Raw genomic sequence first — 17615 nt, forward strand, 5'->3', positions numbered from 1 at the left:
TCCTCTTGTCTCCCTGCTTGTTTATAAATTGCTCAAAGTTAGTTAATGTGGGGTTTTAGTCAGTGCTCATTAGCGTTGTAGGCAGTTAATTTCTTTGCTCACTGTTGCTTCTCACCTTCCGCTTTTTGCCTCTGAGTTCATCCTTTAAGATCTTTTAGTGAGAATCTTGGGGTGGTAAACTCTTTCAGGTTTGGTGTGCGATTATATCTATTTTTATGATTAGCAAAGTAGCAGAGTTTTTAAGACCCTTGACTTTGAAGCCAGATTCTGAGTTCAAATCATAACTTCTCTTAGCCTGTTTCCTCACCTGTAAAATGGACCCCCCAAAATGGTAGTTTCCTGTCTCGTAGTATCGTACAGACCAAAATGAGTTCTGCGTGTATAGTGAGTGGAACTGAGCTCAGCACAAAGTGTTAATCACTGAGTGCCAACAATTAGTATTCTGATTGTGGGTGTGATCGAGGGCCCCCCACCCCTGCCCACCATCGGACTGAGAGCCCCAGGGGGTGCTGGGCACCGCTGGGAACTGGAAGGCTGACACAGAGTAGGTGTCCACAGATGCGGACTGCAAAGGGCGAGCAAACAAGCATCCGATCGAAGGGCCGTGTGTCCGCAGGCGTCCATCATGACGGGCACAGTGCAGAGCGTGGCCCTCGAGGGCAGGCCCGGCCACCGGCCCTGGCGGAGGGGCCAGGAGGTACGAGCGTCCACTGAGGAAATGCAGGAGCTGCTGCAGCTGACACCCTTGGAGATGCACAAGGTGGGCGCCGGGGCTGGCCACGGGAGGCCTGGGTGCGTGGCCTGGTGTTGTGAGGACCCGCCAGGGGCTCCAGATGGGCCTGCCCCTCTCGGGGCTTCATTTTTCTCCACCAAACACAATTTTATACTAGGTCGAACTTTTCAAATTCTCAGCATTTGGGTGATACACACACACCCTGTGATACACACTGGGTTGCTGTGAATATTTTTCTTTAAGTGGACTCACTTTTCCCCACTTATGTTAGTGTGTGTGTGTAAAATATAAACACATTTATATATGGTACATATATATGTGTGTGTGTATATATATCACTTCCTTAAAGGAGAAGCCAGCCTCCTGTGCCATCTGTAGGTTACTATATAGAAAAACAAACAGAAGCCCTCAGAAGGCTCAGAGCCTCTTGGTAAATTGGGAGATGAGCCAGTGTTAGAGGGGGGAAAACCGTGGATACCCCACTGAGACTTTCTCCTGGGGGTAAGAGAGAGCATTGAAGAAGAACTGAGAAGGAACCCCTTCCCCAGCTTCCCCACTGTGATTAGTGCCGTTAACCGGAGGGTGGGCTGCCATGGAGAACGTGAGGGGGCGCCACGTGGCGGAGGCAGTGAAGTGGTGGGGTGCGCAGCTGGGCAGTGGGCTGGTCGTGGGTCCCCGCACCACGGGATTTGGGCTGCTGTGGGGAGCTGAGGGCAAAGATCAGAGCTCCATGGACCTCCTCCTCTTTCTGCTCCCAGGTGACCCTGCACAAGGACCCCTTGCGGAACGACTTTGGTTTTAGCGTCTCTGATGGCCTCCTGGAGAAGGGCGTCTATGTCCACACTGTGCGCCCTGATGGGCCCGCCCAACGTGGGGGCCTCCGGCCCTTCGACAGGGTCCTTCAGGTAATGCTGGGCCGGGGGCACCATGGGTAGTGTGGCCTTTCCTTGCCTCATGGGGAAACAGCCCTGCTTCTACCCTGGCTGAGTGGCCTTCGGCAGGTCACCTCCTCTCTGAGCCCCAGCTTCGTCGTGTGTTAAGGGAATGACACCACCAGTCAGGTTAGGCTCAGTTATGTTGCAGGAACAACCCTGAATCTCAGTGGCCTAACACCCGAACCTTTATTTGTTTGCTGGGGGCCGGCATAGGCTTGCTTTGCCAGGCCGATGGGGGCTCTGTCCTCTTGCAGATGGCTTCGACCACGTGACCTAGGAACCGAGACTGGAAAAATCACACGTGGGTTTTTTGTTTTTTCCCCCCGCCTTCACCCAGAAGCAACCCTTGCCACTCCCCTTCACAGCCTATTGGCCAGAACCAGTCACGTGACCTGGATCACAGCAAGGGAGTCTGGGAAAGCCAGACTCACCATTGGGTGAGCCAATGGAAAGCTCTGGGACGGCCCTGGCCCAGCCACCCTGTGCTCCCTTTCCGGAGCCACTACTTTTGTTCCCTTGGTGTGATTTCTGCTGGGTTAGCGCTACATTTGCTGAATATGTTTCCTTTAAACTGGTGCAGTTTTTCCGACTTAAATTTATTTTGAAAGGAAGCTTTTCATGTCATTTAGGAATGAAAACCCAGCACCCCTTGCTTGACATTGAAGGTCAATGTGAAATAAAAATAAAACAGAAACAAAGCAATGTCACCAATTCTAGGCAGGAAGCTGAGTGTGTGGTCTGCTCTTTCATGTTGAAAAAGGGAGAGAAATAGGTGTTAGAGGAGCGGGAAGGATGTCCTGGCGCCTCCTTTGGGGTTTCTCTTTGATAAAACCTAACCAGAAGGATTGAAAGAGAGCGGGATGAAGGAGGACTTCCTCTCTGTGCGTGTTCTAGATTTACCCTGTATCTGGGCTGGGGCCGGACCCACACTTGAGGACATCTCACGATTCCTACCGACTTCAGCTCGGCTCAGCTGAGGCCCGTCTGTCCCCTTGGCTGTGTTCCCTGCAGGTCAACCACGTTCGCACGCGGGACTTTGACTGCTGCCTGGCCGTGCCGCTCCTGGCGGAGGCAGGCGATGTGCTGGCACTGGTCATCAGCCGCAACCCGCTGGCACAGAGCAGCCGAGCCCCACGAGCACCAGGCCCCAGCAGCCCCCGGATGCTTTGAAGTCAGCACGTGGTCTGGACACCCCAGGGGCCGCCTGAGTAGGTCCTGGCCCCCAGACCTGTAGCTGGGCTGGACACCTGACCACTCACTCATCCATCTGTCCGTCTGGCAGGCCCTGAGCCATGGACCGAAGTCTGTCTCTATTCTCCGGTTCTGTGGTGCCTGGAGTACCAGGCAGTGAGGTCCCTGCCCCAGCTGGAGTGACATCTAGGTCTTTCTCCACGTTGGGATTCCAAGATGTCCAGAGGAGCCCCATTCAGTAGGGGTTGAGGCAGGCTGCTCAGCTGGGAGAAGAGGGGCCTAGGAGCTAGGGAGCCCAGGTCAGTGGGAGTGCTTTCTCCCAGCAGAGCTATGGAGTTGCCAGGGAGTAATGAGCTCCCTGTCACAGGAGGTGAACAAGTGGGAACTGGATACCCCCAGTACAGTCATGGATGGAGATGTGAGGCATCCGGGCAATGGGTCCACACAGGCTCAGGTAGTTAGTTTCCCCACAGGGGGAGCATTTAGGGTGCAGCGGGGGGGCACTTTTTCTGGACAGCCTCCCACCAAGAGGGATGCCACTCAGGGTGGGAGCCTAGCCCCTTCCCTTCCCCAGAATTCTGGTGTTTGGGGCTTGCTGGCATCCGCACTTACGAGGCTCTGGAGCTGGGATGGCTGAATCCCGGGAAACATGGGCTTGTTGAGTCTGAAAGTGAGTGATTCTTTCATTTCGGCATCTCTGGTCTGAAGCCTCCGGGATCTGAGATCCGCGGTTCTGGGCCCTGTGGGCCAGCTCGGTGTCCGGTTTTGGGCCCTCGGCCCCTCCTGTTTCTTTTGTAGAAGGTGCAGGAACAGATCCATGTGAATACACCCCTCTCAGGCCAGGCCCCTCACGGTGGGAGGGAGTCACCTGGGACAGAAGACCCAGGCGTGTTCATTCACCTGCCATTTCCGGGCAGGTGGGAAAACCGTAGAAGCATCAGATGTAGGATGATACAGCTCCTCTTCGATCTCCCAGTCCGTGAAGGAGGAGAGGCAGGGAAAGGGAGGGACAGAGACAGAGGCAGGCAGGCAGGAGAGAGATGGGCCGTTCTCTCTCATGGCCAGAGTTGACAGTGTCCAAAGGGGTCATTTAAGGAAGTATATTCCCACTGGAAATTGGGAAGCACCAGCATCCCTTAAAGTCATTGTCCTCATTTTCCACAGACCAGAAACCCTTTTGATTTGAAAAGGGCACGGGCCTTCACTTGGTGGTCTGAGCTGCAGCCCAGGGATGGAGGTGGGCAGGCAGGATTCAGTCTTGTCTGGGGATTTGCTTTGCTCTTAATGGGGGTCTCAGGAAAATGGGGCACCCGCTCCCAGCTGCGTCCTCCATGCTTCCGTCCCGTGGAGGCCCCCCAAATGCTCTTCCACTCGAGGGACAAGATGGGGAGTAAACAGGCTTATTCTTTTTGCTCTGGGTTGCTGCTTGGTTGCTGTGACCCCCTCCGGATCTGACCCTCTCTGGATAATCGAGGGGTGGATAGTCTCTGAGCAGGTACGGGCCTCCCTGTCACGGCCAGAACCATGCCCACTGGGCACCCTGCCCACACTCTCCCTGAGGGCCTGCATTCCCTCCTCTCCCTCCACTTCCCCACACCCTGCTTCTCCCTGCCTTCCCTGGAGAGCCCTTCATGCCAGGGCTGGACTGCCCATCGCCTCTGTTATATTGGATTCCTGTGTAAACACCGGCCCCAGGGTGAAAGGGCACTGCCCACCCATCACAGGGGCACTGAGCAAAAGCCAAGAGCCCTCAGCTTGGGGGGGCTAGGGGCTGGCAGAGCAGAGACATGGCCATGGCAGCCGCAGCTGTGAGAGCTTAGGCAAACTGCCCAGCCTGTCTGGGCCTCTGTCAAGTGACAGGGCTGGACAGGCCATACTCCCAGGGCCCCTCGGCCCGGGAGAGCTGCGTTAGGCTGCAGGTGAGGGAAGCAGCAGCCCCTCCCCAACCAGTGCCCCCCTGCCTCCTGCGGCTGAGGCCTCTGCCATCCCCCAGACGTATGCAACCAGGCCCGGCAGGTGGCCCCTGGCCGTGGCCAGCCTTCTCATATGCAATATTTCTTCTGGCTTCTCATGGGGATCATAGATCCCGGACTTGACATTTCCTGATACCCGTCCCCGGTGAGCGTCCTGCCTGCCTATGCATTTTGGGTATAGCTCCTGTGACCTGCCCCTTCCACCCCCCAAAGCTGTATTTTTCTCTGGCTGAGATTAGAGCATATTCCTTGTAAAGTATTTTTCTACATGGGGTTTTCTTAGGGCTCTCGGGAAGCACATGCCAAGGGGCTGCGTTGCAAAGGCCATTTGGGGTCTGTTTGGGGCCCGTGTATAAATCTGTTCTGCCAGGGGTTGCAGTGACTTAGGAGCTGGGGGTGGGATGCTATTGGGATGATTTTTTAAAATAAAATTATTTAAATGCAAATAGACTGTGGTGTCTGCTTTTTTTTTTCTTTTTTAAAATCATAGGCTGGCAATGGTCAGCTTCTGTTTGGATCTTATGACATCTTCCCTGCTTTTAATTAATTCATCCATTCTCAAGGTCTGCCTGGGCTATGCATCATTCTAGCATGAACAGGACAGATGAGGTCCGTCTGCATGTCACTTAGATTCTAGTGGAAGACAGACCGTGAACAAAGAAGCAAATCGTAAAGAATTATTTCAGGAGGTAAACAGTGCAGTGAAAAAAACCCAGTCACGGGGATAGAGTGTGGGGTGAGAGCCTTAGCCCTAGGGCTCAGGAAGGACTTCTCTGAAAAGGTGGTATTTGGGCTGAGACCTTAAAGACAGGAGGCCACCCTGTGGAGACCGGGAAGAAGTGCCCCAGGCAGAGGGCACAGCAAGTGCAAAGGCTCTGAGATGGGAATGCGCATGTGGGGTCAAGGAAGAGAAAGGAGGCCCGGAAGCAGAGTGGGGAGACCAGGCTGGAGGTCTGCAGGGCCCAATGGTAAGGGTTTGGGTAGGGACTGTGGATTTTATTGTCTGCAGGGCGAAACCAAGGAGGCAGGTGAGTGGTGGGTCTGCTGTACGGAGCCCCTTAGGCCTGGGTGCAGCCCCGTCGATGCCCCGAATCTTCACAGGGCAAGCAGGGCAGGACGAGCCCTGAGGTCATGGCCAGGCCTCACTGGGGGACCACACTCTGTGTGGGCAGAGGAAGAGCGTCTTCTCATCAACTCTGCAGGATGGATTGAGTGCCCTGTCTCCGGAGGTGTGCTAGCGTGGCTGGAACCACGCTGGGTGCAGTGATGTGGCTGGGCCAGGGAAGCCAAAGGCGAGTTGTGCCCAGGGCACTGCTGCTCCTCCAAGTGCTGGGTGCTAGGTTCAGGGCCCTTCTGAAATGGGGAGGGAAGTGTGGCCAGGTCATGACCTGGAGAGGCAGCCCCGTCCCACACACAGGCTGCGTGCAGGCACTGTTCTGCATGCTTTTCAAGAAGCCCCTGGATCACGGCCTTCAGCGGTGGCTCTGTTATCATCCCAGTGTTCTAGGTGATGAAAGGAGGCACAGAGAGGTTAAGTAACTTGCCATAAGTCACACAGGAAGTAAAGGATGGGGCTACAATTTGAAGAAGTTACATGGCCAAGGCACACAGGAAGAGGAAAGTGGACAGAGGCCATCAGAAAGGCCAACAGACAGAAAAAAAGCTGGGGGAGTGGTATTTTATTCTAACACCGTCTATAAACAGTTACTGAGAGAGGTTTTCCTGGTCTGTGAAGTTGGGAAAAGGACCCAGCAGGCTCCCCTGAACTTGCCCACACTCATCAACCTGCCCAAAACATTGACCTGCCCCGTGACCCCCAGTGAGGCTGAGCCCCTCCCCCAGCCTCAGTTTCCCCATCTGTAACAGTGGGTTGGGTACATGATTCCCAAGGCGGAGAACGTCTGTGCCAACCACTTATTTTCTGGGGTCCTGAGTGTCCTCCCTTCTGAGGCCCCAGTGTCTGTGGCATGATTTCTATTTGCATCCCTCCGGCGCTTACCCCCTCCCTGCAGCCTGCCCCACTCTTGCACTTGGCAATCAGAAAGCCCCTGCTTGGGCGTAAGCGACTGCTCCTGGTGCATCACCTCTCATCAGCCCAAAGCCTCAAAGGGGGCGGCGGTGTATTCCAGGTGGGGAAACTGAGGCTTGGGAGACCATGTGAGGTCTCCCGGCCCCGCAGGGCTGGGTGTGTGGCAGGTGGGCTTCAATCCCCAGCATCGGTGGAACCAGCCGGAGCAGACCCAGGAGACGGAGGACAACTGTCTCACAGACTAGCTGTGCGCCCTGGAGTGAACCGCTTCCCCTCTGTGATCCTCTGCCTCCGCGTCTCCCACCACAGGTGACAACACCCACCTTTGGGGAGCACCCGGGGCAGAGCTGAAAGCCTCCGGAAGCTGTCAGGCACTTGCCGAACAGGAGGGAAGCCAGCCTCGTCAAGACAGAACCCACACGTGTTGGATTTTTAAAAGGAAATGTTTATTTTCATGTTATAAGGTGATTACAAACTCCTCTAAAAAAAAAGCAAAGATGAATTTAAAATATCGATATACATATTTATCTAAAAAGCAAAAAAGGAAAAGAAAAGCCCTGCAAAATACAGGGATTCATATCATAAAACATTTATACACAAAAGCTTGTATGCTGCAAGACTGAATTACACACCAAGGGTCTTATTCTGATACAAATGTTCCTCCTCAGAAGAGTCTCGTTGGTTGATTTTTTTTTTTTTACAAAAGTTTAAAATATCTTAAAAATATTTTGAAGTTTTAAAAAAAAGTCCTGATGAGCCAGACGTATTTCTGGAAGGAGGCAAGACCCACGTTCTCAGCTTTCTCTTGTGCTAAATACAGAGTCACAGTTGCTAGGGATTCGAAAATTAATTGGGGGCGGGGGAAGAAAGAAAGAAATGGAGCCAACATCTCAGTTTGAAGCCAAATATGTAACAAGATGCTCCATCCCTCAGGGACTGTCAGACTCGTCTGTAGTGACACCCACGAGAGAACAATGGTAGCTCCCTATTCAAACCAGAGCATTCCAGGGCCAGGCGTCAACAGGGCGCTGGGGGCGGGGCAGATGCTGCTCTCCAGCTTCCGGTTGCTCACGCCCCTCTCTGAGTTTTGATATCTGGGATTTTGTTTGGTTTGTGCTTGTTGGGTTTCTGCACGGTGCTATTTATAGCCTCCACATGGACAGCCCAGCCTGGGGCTGCCTGACATTGGGTCTCAGGGCCGGATGGGACCTTGACGTTGTTCTTGGGTCCTTCCTGGCCTGTACCTGAGGCTTGGGGGAAGGGAGGACCTCTGCCTTTAGCACTGGCTGCCTGGAGCATCGCCCCGTCCAGAGGGGCCGTGTTGGGGAGATGCCTGCTGGGCCATGGGCCACTGCGTGGTGGCACCTGGGTGACACATCACCCTGTGCCAGGCTGAGGTTGGCTCACTCCCCTTGTGCTTCACCACCTTCTGGGGGGGGCGGGCACTGGGGATCTGCGGTGAGAGCGAGGGAACAGAGGTACAGAGAGGGGGCTGTGTGTCACCCAGAAATCCTCTAAGGCCACTTCTCGCTGCCTGGGAATGTCCCACGTGGCCTCAGGCTAAATCTTGCCTAAGGGATTCTGCCTCTTGTACCCCAACTGGCTTCCCTGGGCCTCAGTTTCCTCACGTGCAATCGGGATCTCAATTCCTAGCTCAGAGGGCTGTGGGGTGCAGGGCCAGGGTGAACGGGTGCTGCTTCTCCTACTGGACGGCGGCCAGGCGCCTGCCACAGAGCCACAGCATGAGGTCCAGTGGGCCCGAGGATGGTGAGAGGGTGGGGAGCGCTGCTCTCCTTGTCCTGAATGCTGGCAGACAGAGCGCTTTCCTTTCATAAAGGCTCGTCTTTGGTCTTCAGGAAGAATACTGGGGAGCTGCACTCGCCACTCGCCACACGCCCCTTGGAGAACCTGCAGCTGGAACTGACTGGGGACAGTCTGGTTCTAGTCTCTGCTCGCTGTGCCCAGTCTCCTCCTCACTCCGGGCCTCATTTCCTCCATTTTACAAGGGCGCTGACTGGGGGAGCACTGACCACGCAGGACGGTCCACTGTAGGGACCGACACGGCCAGTACCGGGCTTAATGAAGCATCTCCCTGGGTCGGATTTATCCTGAGGCCCTTACCCATTTCTACATCCTCAAAAAGTCTTTAACCATCTCCCTTGCATCCCTTCTCAGAGCCAGCCGACTGGGCTACGTGGGGGCACCAGAATTTGACCCATCCCAAGGCAGAGAGTGGGCGGACTGCCTGTTCTCCAGAGACAGGAGGACCAGAGTCATGAGCTCCAATGACAAGTTTCCTCTATGTGGAGACATATGAAAGTCACGCATCATTACACCTTGTACTCACAGAGCCAAGTTCTGCAAATACACAAGGGCTAGGGGAGCAGACAAGAGGGGCCAACTGGAGACAGGTGCACCGGGAGATTGTCGAGGAACGGGCTTGGAGAAAGTGGCTGACCTTCCTTCCAGGCGGGGCCTGGGGACTTGGTCTGCATGTGTCTTTGGTCTAGAATTTGGTCTGCGAATCTTAGAGAAGAAGCCTTTCTCAGGCCATTTCCAGAATGTTGCAATTTGCCCACCAGCTTAAAATACTGTAGCCTTTCACGGGAGGGGAGATGTTGTAGCTTGAAATGACCACAAATGCCCAGGCAGCCACAGCTTGCCAAGCCCCCCTCATCCCCATACATCACCTGTCCCCAGTCATCGACAGTGGTTAGTTTACTAAGTTCCGTGAGACAAAGGAAAATAGGTCACATTGCTACTCAGGAAAATTAGGAAACAACAACAACAAAATCAAATCAGACACAGCGGCAACCATAAATACACAGAAAAACAGGAACACAGAATTGTTAACGGTTTGGAATAGGACTGGGTATTGTCTGGCAGAGTATATGCTCTGGAAACAGTGAAATGTGAATGCTTGCCAAAGAGAAGAGGTTCAGGATTGCCTCTGCCCCTTGGGAGGGGGACACCAGAGGCTCCTCCCCTCCCGAATCTGGGGAGAGGGTTCCAGGATTCAGAGAGCCCCCACTCTGAAAACCCGAGCTGGACTTCTCTCTCCATACCCCACGAGGCAGTCACTGTCGTTTGTGCGTGACAATGTTTAGTTTAGACTCTGAACTTGGAAGTGACAGTTTAAATGGCACAGTTTAGGTCCAAATGGGGGCTTGGGTGGAGATGTGTCCATCTCAGGATTTTAAAGGTGGAGTACCTTCTCTCCTGGTTCTAGAGGAATGCCGCTCTCAATCAGGTTCTCGGTCAAACCAGTTCTGGGGTGCTAGCCCCCCGAACGATTCCACCTTTCTAGAAAACGCTCCCTTGCCTCCTCTCCGCGGTCCCCACACAGTGCGCATCTAACACCGGCTACTGCGGGAGCTGTGACGGGAAGAGCTTCACCATCCCCCGACTCACCACCAAGGGCTGCTCTTGTGCCTGAACCGGGAGGAGGGTCTGGGAGCACTTCGCCTGAATCCAAGATCCAGGGAGCCTCCAAAATCACTCTTGGCACTCCCAGCTAGGAGCTGGGGCAGCCCTGGGTGGGGAGCTTGTCAGAGGTCTCCCAGCCTCTGGGAGATGAGGACACAGCTGAGGGTGGAGAGATGAGGAAAGAAAAGCGCCCCTCCCTGACACCAGGCCTCTCTGAACGCCTGGGCCCACACCCTTTGGTCCACTGGCTCACCCCTCGTCCCTCACCAAATACATCATGCTTCTCTCCTACACGCAGCTGCGAGAGACGTCAGCTGGGGAATGGCCAGAACCTGAAAGAACCCCATTAAAATGCAACAGACCCATCTGTGTGAGGTTTGGAGCCCCAAGACTGCTGGCTCCTGCTGGGCTGGCCTCAGACCGCTGCCTGGGATGCCCTGGGCAGCAGCCGAGCGGTCAGCATCCTGAACGTCGGGGCACCATCCTCCCCAGCCCTCCTGGGAGCTCTTGCCGTTCCCCCTCGGATGAATGGTTCTGACAATCTGTCCGACAGTCCTTCTGGCTATCCAACCTCGATCTCGAAGTATTAGGTGGGATTTTGCTCCTGGAGCAATGTTTCTAGAGAAGCGGACTTTCGCTGTATGGCGTCATCTGTCCGCTTTACGTCAGTCTCTTGATCTGAGGGGTTGATTCATTATTTTGGCATCTCTCTTCTTGGCTAAGACAAGTGTAACGAAGCATCTTCTTGTGGCCCTTCTTTCTCCAGCCCCTCTGGGTCTGGCCAGCCCGTGGGGCCTCTTCCGCCCCAGCTGTATACTTCTATCTGAACCAGGTTGGGAAGGTGCCACACCTTTAAAATGGGTCTACTGTCCAGGAAAATTCCACCCTGTGTTTTTGGGGCAGAACTTTCTGCCAGCTAAGCAAGCACCGAAGAATTGCTTTTGAAAATGAGATCTATTGCTGGCAAGAAGATCAATTCAAGTGGTAAAAGTGTATGACAATCTCTAAATGTATATATAGTTATATGTAAAAAAAAATACAAAGAAAAATTTACCAAGTTCCCATAAAATACATCTAATTCAATATGAAAGCTCTGCCTCACGCCGGACATCTGCCGGTGGGTTTTCTTTTTTGTACAAAATATCCCCAAATCAAAACAAAATACACACACGCACAATACCACACACACATACGCACACTCCCACACACACACACACACACACACACACACAGAGTAACATTTTCTGTGACAATTAAAAAAAAAAACAATCCTAGTGCAAATAGAAAGCTCTGTAAACCTGGTCCTATGAGAATCTAATGTTAGTAAACAGCAGGGAAGCAGCCCGTCCGCCTGAGGGCTCACATCATGGTCTCTACTATGATGTGGGTCGGTTTCATGAGCGCGCCGTTCATGGCCAGGCGGGAGCTGTAGGGCGTAGCCCCCTCGCGCTCCACGGCCCAGCGGTTGGGTTCCCTCGGGGTCAGCAGGTACTTGAGTCTCTGAAGAAGGAAGGGGACGGGAGCAGAGGGGAAAGTCAGGCGGCCTGCTTCCCCTCTCCCCCACGACTATTCTACACCCTCTGAATCTGGCCAGTGTGCCGTTTGGCCTTTGGCAGACTAGGACCCTCTCTGGACCCCCCCACCGTATCCACTGGCAAATGAAGGGGTTGAACCGAGGTGGTTCTGAGGTCCCTCCGGGCCTTGAATCAGGGCAGAATTCCCGTCAGTAGTTTCCTTGGCCAACCCCTGCTCGCACACCTCAGGGACAGGGGACTCACGCCTCCCAGCTCCAACTTCTTTCTCCCATGGAGCTGAAATATGCCTCCTTGTAATTCCCATCCCCCTGCTTCCCTGACTTTGCAAAGCAGCCCAAGTTTCTGCAATTTCTATGCCGGAGGTTGGATAACTGTTGTGGGCCTTCTATGGCTCCCACCTTCCCCAAGGAGAAACTCTGAACTCCTCAGTCGCCTGTAAATGGCGTTTTCTGCCTTCTGGCACTAGGGTCCCCCCCTTCCCCCCGCAGGTATCCAGTTCCCCTGCTCGGGGCTCGGACACCACTGCTCCTGTCGAACTGCATCTTCTGACAGAGAGGAAGGAACCAGAGGTCGGACTGCATAAGAATCAACCCATGACTTCTGGGCAGGGTGAGTTGTGTCCTCCCGACTGGTTGCTGGTTCATGGACTTAGTGAGGGAAAGAGGCCCTTCTCAGGACCCCCAGAAAGCCAACGGTGGAATAGGGACTGGAACTCAGGGCTCCTGACTCCTAGCTCCCCTCCTGCCAAGAGTCCATTCAGAGGCTTCAGTAGGAAGCAGTCCTGAAGAAGAAACCTTCCTACTTAGGCATTTACATTCCATTTAAATATATTACATTTAAGCAGCTTATTAAAAGCTACAGTATTTCACTGGGAAAATCCAGATTTCCATCTGCTCTTAAAAACTTGCAAGATCTGGTAAGCCCAGGGCCACACACCTGCTCTTGGTAACAACAGCCAGAGCTCAGGGCCTGGCTGCCTGCTGATGCTCTGGCTCACCTTCTCCAGGTCCCTCCAAGCCCCGCCTGATGGCTTCCCTCGCCTGGGTTCCCTGCCTGGTCCTGGAGCAACTGGCCTGGAGGCCCCAGGTCAAGGGCAAGGGCAAGGGACGGAAGGGCAGCCGGAGAGCAGGTTCGGCTCCTTTCCGTCACATTGCTTCTCCGCACAGGTACGTGCCCAGAAGGTGGGACAAGAGGCAGACAAGGCCAGGCGGCCAGCCGGGGCTCCAGCTATCTGGGACGTGCAGACGGAACTGGAGTCAGCCCAGGACAGAGCTCTGGGTTTGCAAACCCGGCTCAGAGAGACGCACGTGGCTGGGGGCACAGGCGGGGGACAGGTCGAGGGGCCCATAGCAAATGGATCGATGGGGGCTCCTATGCCTTCAGAGGAGGGGTCTTTGGTTATCCGCTGGTTTGTAGGCGCAAGTTTGGGTGGAGGCCTCACCCACACCCTCCTCCTTCCCCCACACAAACCCCATTCTCATCAAACCTCTAAACTTGGGATGGAACACTATGTTAGAATTAGGCTTTGCAGGGATGCAAGTTAGTGTTAGGCGTCCCCCACGCCCCCATCCACGGTTCAAGTACGCGATTGCTGTGGGCACTGACCAATCAGAATGGACATCCGAGACCCTCTGCTGTGCCCTAATGACCCCTTTAGTTTCTAGGTAGGAGGGACATTCTGGAAATTCCCAGGGAGGGGCTGGGTTGGCATGGAGTGTTTGGGGGGGGACATGCGGAGGGCTCAGGGCCGTAGCAATCACCCATCCGTTCCCAGACCCAGTAGTTCAGGATTTTAACAAATCATAGGGCCTACCAGGAATCTGGCTGAACACTGGGGTCCTTCCCTGTGTCCTCTGAGAAATTACAACGGGCCGATGCTGCAGGAAGACCCCAAGGGCCTCAGGGCTGTCCTGGCTCAGACAGACCCTGGCTTCAAGGCCTCCTGTTTTGCTCCCGGGCATACCCCCGCCTACTTCCTCTGTCTAGGGCAGGTTGCTCCCTTTCTGCCCGGGCAGCCCCTCTCCCCCCACCACCACCACCTCCAGGCCATTCCCCTGCCCACAAGGAAACTGGCCCAGCCCAAGGGGGAGCCAGGGCCCCAGGACATCCTGGCTCCAGATTTTTAAGAGAATAACAATAAAAACAGCCCAGAACAAAACAGTGTAGTCTTGGAGCTGGCCCAAGCCCAAAGGTTAAGGGAGATTCTAAGAAAAGGATTTCTTGGAAAGAGCCCCAGCTTTTGCCACAGCCTGGAATCTGCAGTATTGTTGGGAGAAATTTCTGAGGGGTTGGTGTTGAGGAGGGGGCCTTGGAATGGGAGGCTGGCAGGCACAGGGACCTGGGGGCCTGAGGTTCTGTCTCCAGCAGCAGATGGGGCCACAGACGTGGGGAAGGGGACACCAGCATGGGTTGGGCTTATCCAAAACTTGGCTTCGAGGTAAGAGAAGGCCTCTGGGTGGAGCTCAGGCTTCCTTCCTGGCTCCTTGTCTCCTGTCTTATGGCTTCAGCAACACGGCCCCCACTGCTCCCAGGATAAAGCCCTAGCTCTGAGCTTGGCATGCAAAACCATGGTCACCTGTCCAGTGCCATAGCCCACTCCCCAGCACATGTCACTGCTGCCCAAGTGCTGTCATATGTCCTTGCCTGTGAATGCACCGGGCATCACGGCCTTCCAGGTCTCATCCTCTGCCCGGCAAATTCCTCCTCCTGCCCACAGCCTGCTCCGAACGTCACCACAGAGCCTTCGTCCACGGGAACTGTTCTTTGTTCCCGTTCTCCCACATGCCTGCCCACAATCTCAAGCCCTCTGTGGGGCAGGCAAGGGGTCCAGGACCCAGAGAGAGCAGCAATGTGCCCAAGGTCACACCCCGCCCCCACACCTCGCCCCCCCCGCAGCCAGCCTCGGCCCCATGTGCTCACCACGAGGAACGGCCCTTCCGTCTGGCAGAGGCGGATGACCATGACCAAGGGGACACACATCATGGAGGACAGGGCCAGACTCCAGCCCAGCCCGATGGCCCAGGTGGGGTACACATAGACTTTGTTGTAGGTCAGGGGGACGTACTTGACGAGAGAGAAGATAAAACATCCCTGTGGAGAGATGGTGCAGTCAGGGGGGCCCTGGGCATCGGGGGCAGGGAGCTTCGGGGACCTGGGCAGGCCTCACCCGAGGGGCCTCCCCCCTTCTCCACTCTGCTGCCTGAGGACCTCCCCTGGGGCAGATCTGATCAAGTTGCTTCCCAGCTCAGGGCCCTTCTGTGGCTTCCCAGTGCCTCCAGGACGCTGTCCAAACTCCTCAGCCTGGCCAGCAACGTTGGCCAGGAGCTGTGCCCCTTCACCCCTTACCTACCCACTACCCCTTCCTCCACATCCACACTCCAGCTGCCCTGAAATCCTTCCAGCTCCTCAGCCACTTGCCCCAGGGCCTCAGAACAGGCTGTTCTCTGACTGGACCCCTCCACCCTCCATCTTCTCATCTGAATTTAGCTCTCGTGGTCCTGCCGTACTTGTCCAGGCCCTGCCCAGACTCGGGAAAAGCATGTGGTTATTACTCCTTCAGCACCCGCTCCCCCATCCAACTGAGTCAGTGGGACAGGCGGGGTGTCAGTCTTGCTCCCCCCGGTTCTCGTGCAGCTCGAGGTGCACAAAGCAGGTGCGTAATAAAGTCGAGCTACATGGCTGAAAGTCTTTCCTCCCCTTCCCCACTGCCACCAACCATCTCCATCCCTGACGCCCAGACCTAGCCTCCCAGGACCAGGTGCAGACCTGGGCCTTGCCCAGTTGGGTATCCAGCTCCAAGCCCATGCCAATGGCCAGTGGCCATCAGCATCCATGAACGGTGGGGTGCGGTGAGCTCTGAGCCCAAAAGCCTGCACAAAGTCTGCATTTCCCTGAGAGGAGCACATAGGACTGGCTGGGAGGGCCCGGGACTTCTGCTTCTTGTCAGGATCCCAGCATCTCAGTGTATAACCCAGGTTTGTCTTAGATTCATCCACAACGTAAACATGACTTACATCTTCGCTACCTAATATCTGGGGTTTGACGGGAAGACAAATCCACAGAAATCAGAGTTCGTGATGCGGGAAGGGAGAGCACCAGGCTGCAGATGTCTTCTACTAGGTGTCTACTGTATGCCTGGCCCTAAGGGTGGGGTGTAGCTTAGACAGGGAGAGGCCCAGAAGAGTGCTGCTCTTGGCTCTCCCAGTACCAGGAAGCTTGGTACCTGCCCATTCATATTCCTCTCTCCACCAGGGTGACCTTACCTACCACCTGGGAATGCAGACTACTTCTGATCTATCCAACTCCTCGGAGAGGGAAGGAGGAAGAAACTGATGGTCAGAGTGGTGAGAGGAGTTTCTCACAAATCAATATCAAGTGAGGACGAGAACACAGCTTTGAACCCAGCTAAATTCATCTCCAACAATAACTCGCCAATTCTGGTTCCCGGCTGCTACAGTTTACTGAATTTTGTGGGGAAAATACGCACCTCAGATGAGAAGACCACAGCCATATTCAAGGACAGCAGTAACAACCCAAGGTTGTCGGCTGCCACTCACCTCCCACGGCAGAGTCCTTGCTTTATGACAGGGTACACCGGGGCCCCAAGAGGTAAGGGACTCGCTTAAGGTCCCACACAGTGCGTTAAGGGCAGTGTGGATTCATTCTGGCCCAGGAGCGTGGTCACTGAGGGGAGGATCCGTTCACCTCTCAGCATCGGCTTCCTAAACACAAGGGACATTTCTGCCATTTGCACTCCTCACAGTATGAGCCGAGAATGGCATAGCAGTGTTTTCCCCCGCAGTTAGCTCCAAAGCCCACGACTGGTTTCAAACAACAGAGAAGCAGAAGGCTTCCCCTTGGCCAGAGCCTCTGAGTGGAAGTTTGAAGTGGGGTGCCTGGGCACACTCCATTCCAAGATGGTGGGCAAGGGAACCCTGGTGGGAAGAGGAATGTGGCACATCGCTGCCCTTGGGTCCCGGGTGGGCATGAAGCTTCCTTGCTCTTGGGAGAGTCCAGGGCATCTCTTTGCTGGGACCTCCCACAACCCCCACCCTGCCATGGAAACGCCGCATCTCCAACGTCTATGACCTGTCTCCATTTGACATCCCAGAGGCCCCGCAACTTAATCAGTGACCCAAACTGAGCTCACTGAGTTCCAGAAGGGCTCGGGCAAAGCTTATGTGCTCTGTTGTGGAGCCCCTGAATTTCTCAACATGCCCCGATACACCTTCCTCTTTCAGAATGCCTTGCCTTTGCACAGGCTGGTTCCTCTCCCAGGGCTCCCTTCCTATTTTCTCTTTCTGACCAGCTCTTTCTTATCCTTCAAAACTCATCTCAAAGTAACTTCTGGGAGCAGCCTGCGGCCCCACCTCTCCCAGGCAGAGGCATCACTGGGCTTGTTACAGGTCAGCACGTGGTAGATGCTAGGTGAAAGGTGACTTAGCAGGTAAGAACGTCAAGCCCCAAGGAGAAGAGACTAACACCCACAGCCAGGCAGGGCAGAACTCACAACACAGAGAACTGGAGTGACCACAGCCCAGCTGTATTTCATCCAGGGCCCGGGCCGATAGCCAATCATGTCCTCAATACCGTCATACAGGTTATCGCTGCCTAGGAGAGACAGAGGCAGACAGACAGTGATGCCGTGTCCAACACTAGCATCTGAATCACACAGAAGGGGCTCAAGGGCCATGAGGGGGTCCCTGGGGTCTGCTCCGGGTCCCTGCTACTTGATGCCACAAAGACCCAAGAGTGGCAGACATTTATCTGAAATTATTTGAAATTCAAATGTTA

The 17615-nt window shown here is 54.8% G+C and overlaps 2 protein-coding genes across 18 annotated transcripts in view; one reads left to right on the forward strand and one right to left on the reverse strand.

The window, feature by feature from the left end:
* Positions 1–5806, forward strand: part of GRIP2 (glutamate receptor interacting protein 2) — a 98163-nt gene extending 92357 nt beyond the window's left edge. For 6 of the 8 annotated variants that reach the window (XM_034658822.1, XM_034658824.1, XM_034658821.1 and 3 more), the window contains 3 exons: positions 617–760; positions 1492–1638; positions 2563–5806. In XM_034658822.1, the coding sequence (XP_034514713.1) occupies positions 617–760; positions 1492–1638; positions 2563–2838 (567 nt within the window). In that variant the 3' untranslated portion in view covers positions 2839–5806. The remainder of the gene's footprint in view (positions 1–616; positions 761–1491; positions 1639–2562) is intronic. The other 2 variants (XM_019801216.2, XM_019801219.2) reach the window with 1 other exon arrangement.
* A 1741-nt stretch (positions 5807–7547) lies between these two features.
* Positions 7548–17615, reverse strand: part of SLC6A6 (solute carrier family 6 member 6) — an 81707-nt gene continuing 71639 nt past the window's right edge. For 8 of the 10 annotated variants that reach the window (XM_034658832.1, XM_034658831.1, XM_034658829.1 and 5 more), the window contains 2 exons: positions 14742–14912; positions 7548–11787 (listed from right to left, as the gene is read on the reverse strand). In XM_034658832.1, coding sequence (XP_034514723.1) covers positions 11204–11787; positions 14742–14912 — 755 coding nt within the window. In that variant the 3' untranslated portion in view covers positions 7548–11203. Of the gene's footprint in view, positions 11788–14741; positions 14913–16378; positions 16544–17331; positions 17433–17615 lie in introns of those variants that run through there. The other 2 variants (XM_019801223.2, XR_004624782.1) reach the window with 2 other exon arrangements.

Source organism: Ailuropoda melanoleuca, chromosome 4 (assembly GCF_002007445.2).
Source record: "Ailuropoda melanoleuca isolate Jingjing chromosome 4, ASM200744v2, whole genome shotgun sequence".
Classification (NCBI taxonomy): Eukaryota; Metazoa; Chordata; class Mammalia; order Carnivora; family Ursidae; genus Ailuropoda; species Ailuropoda melanoleuca.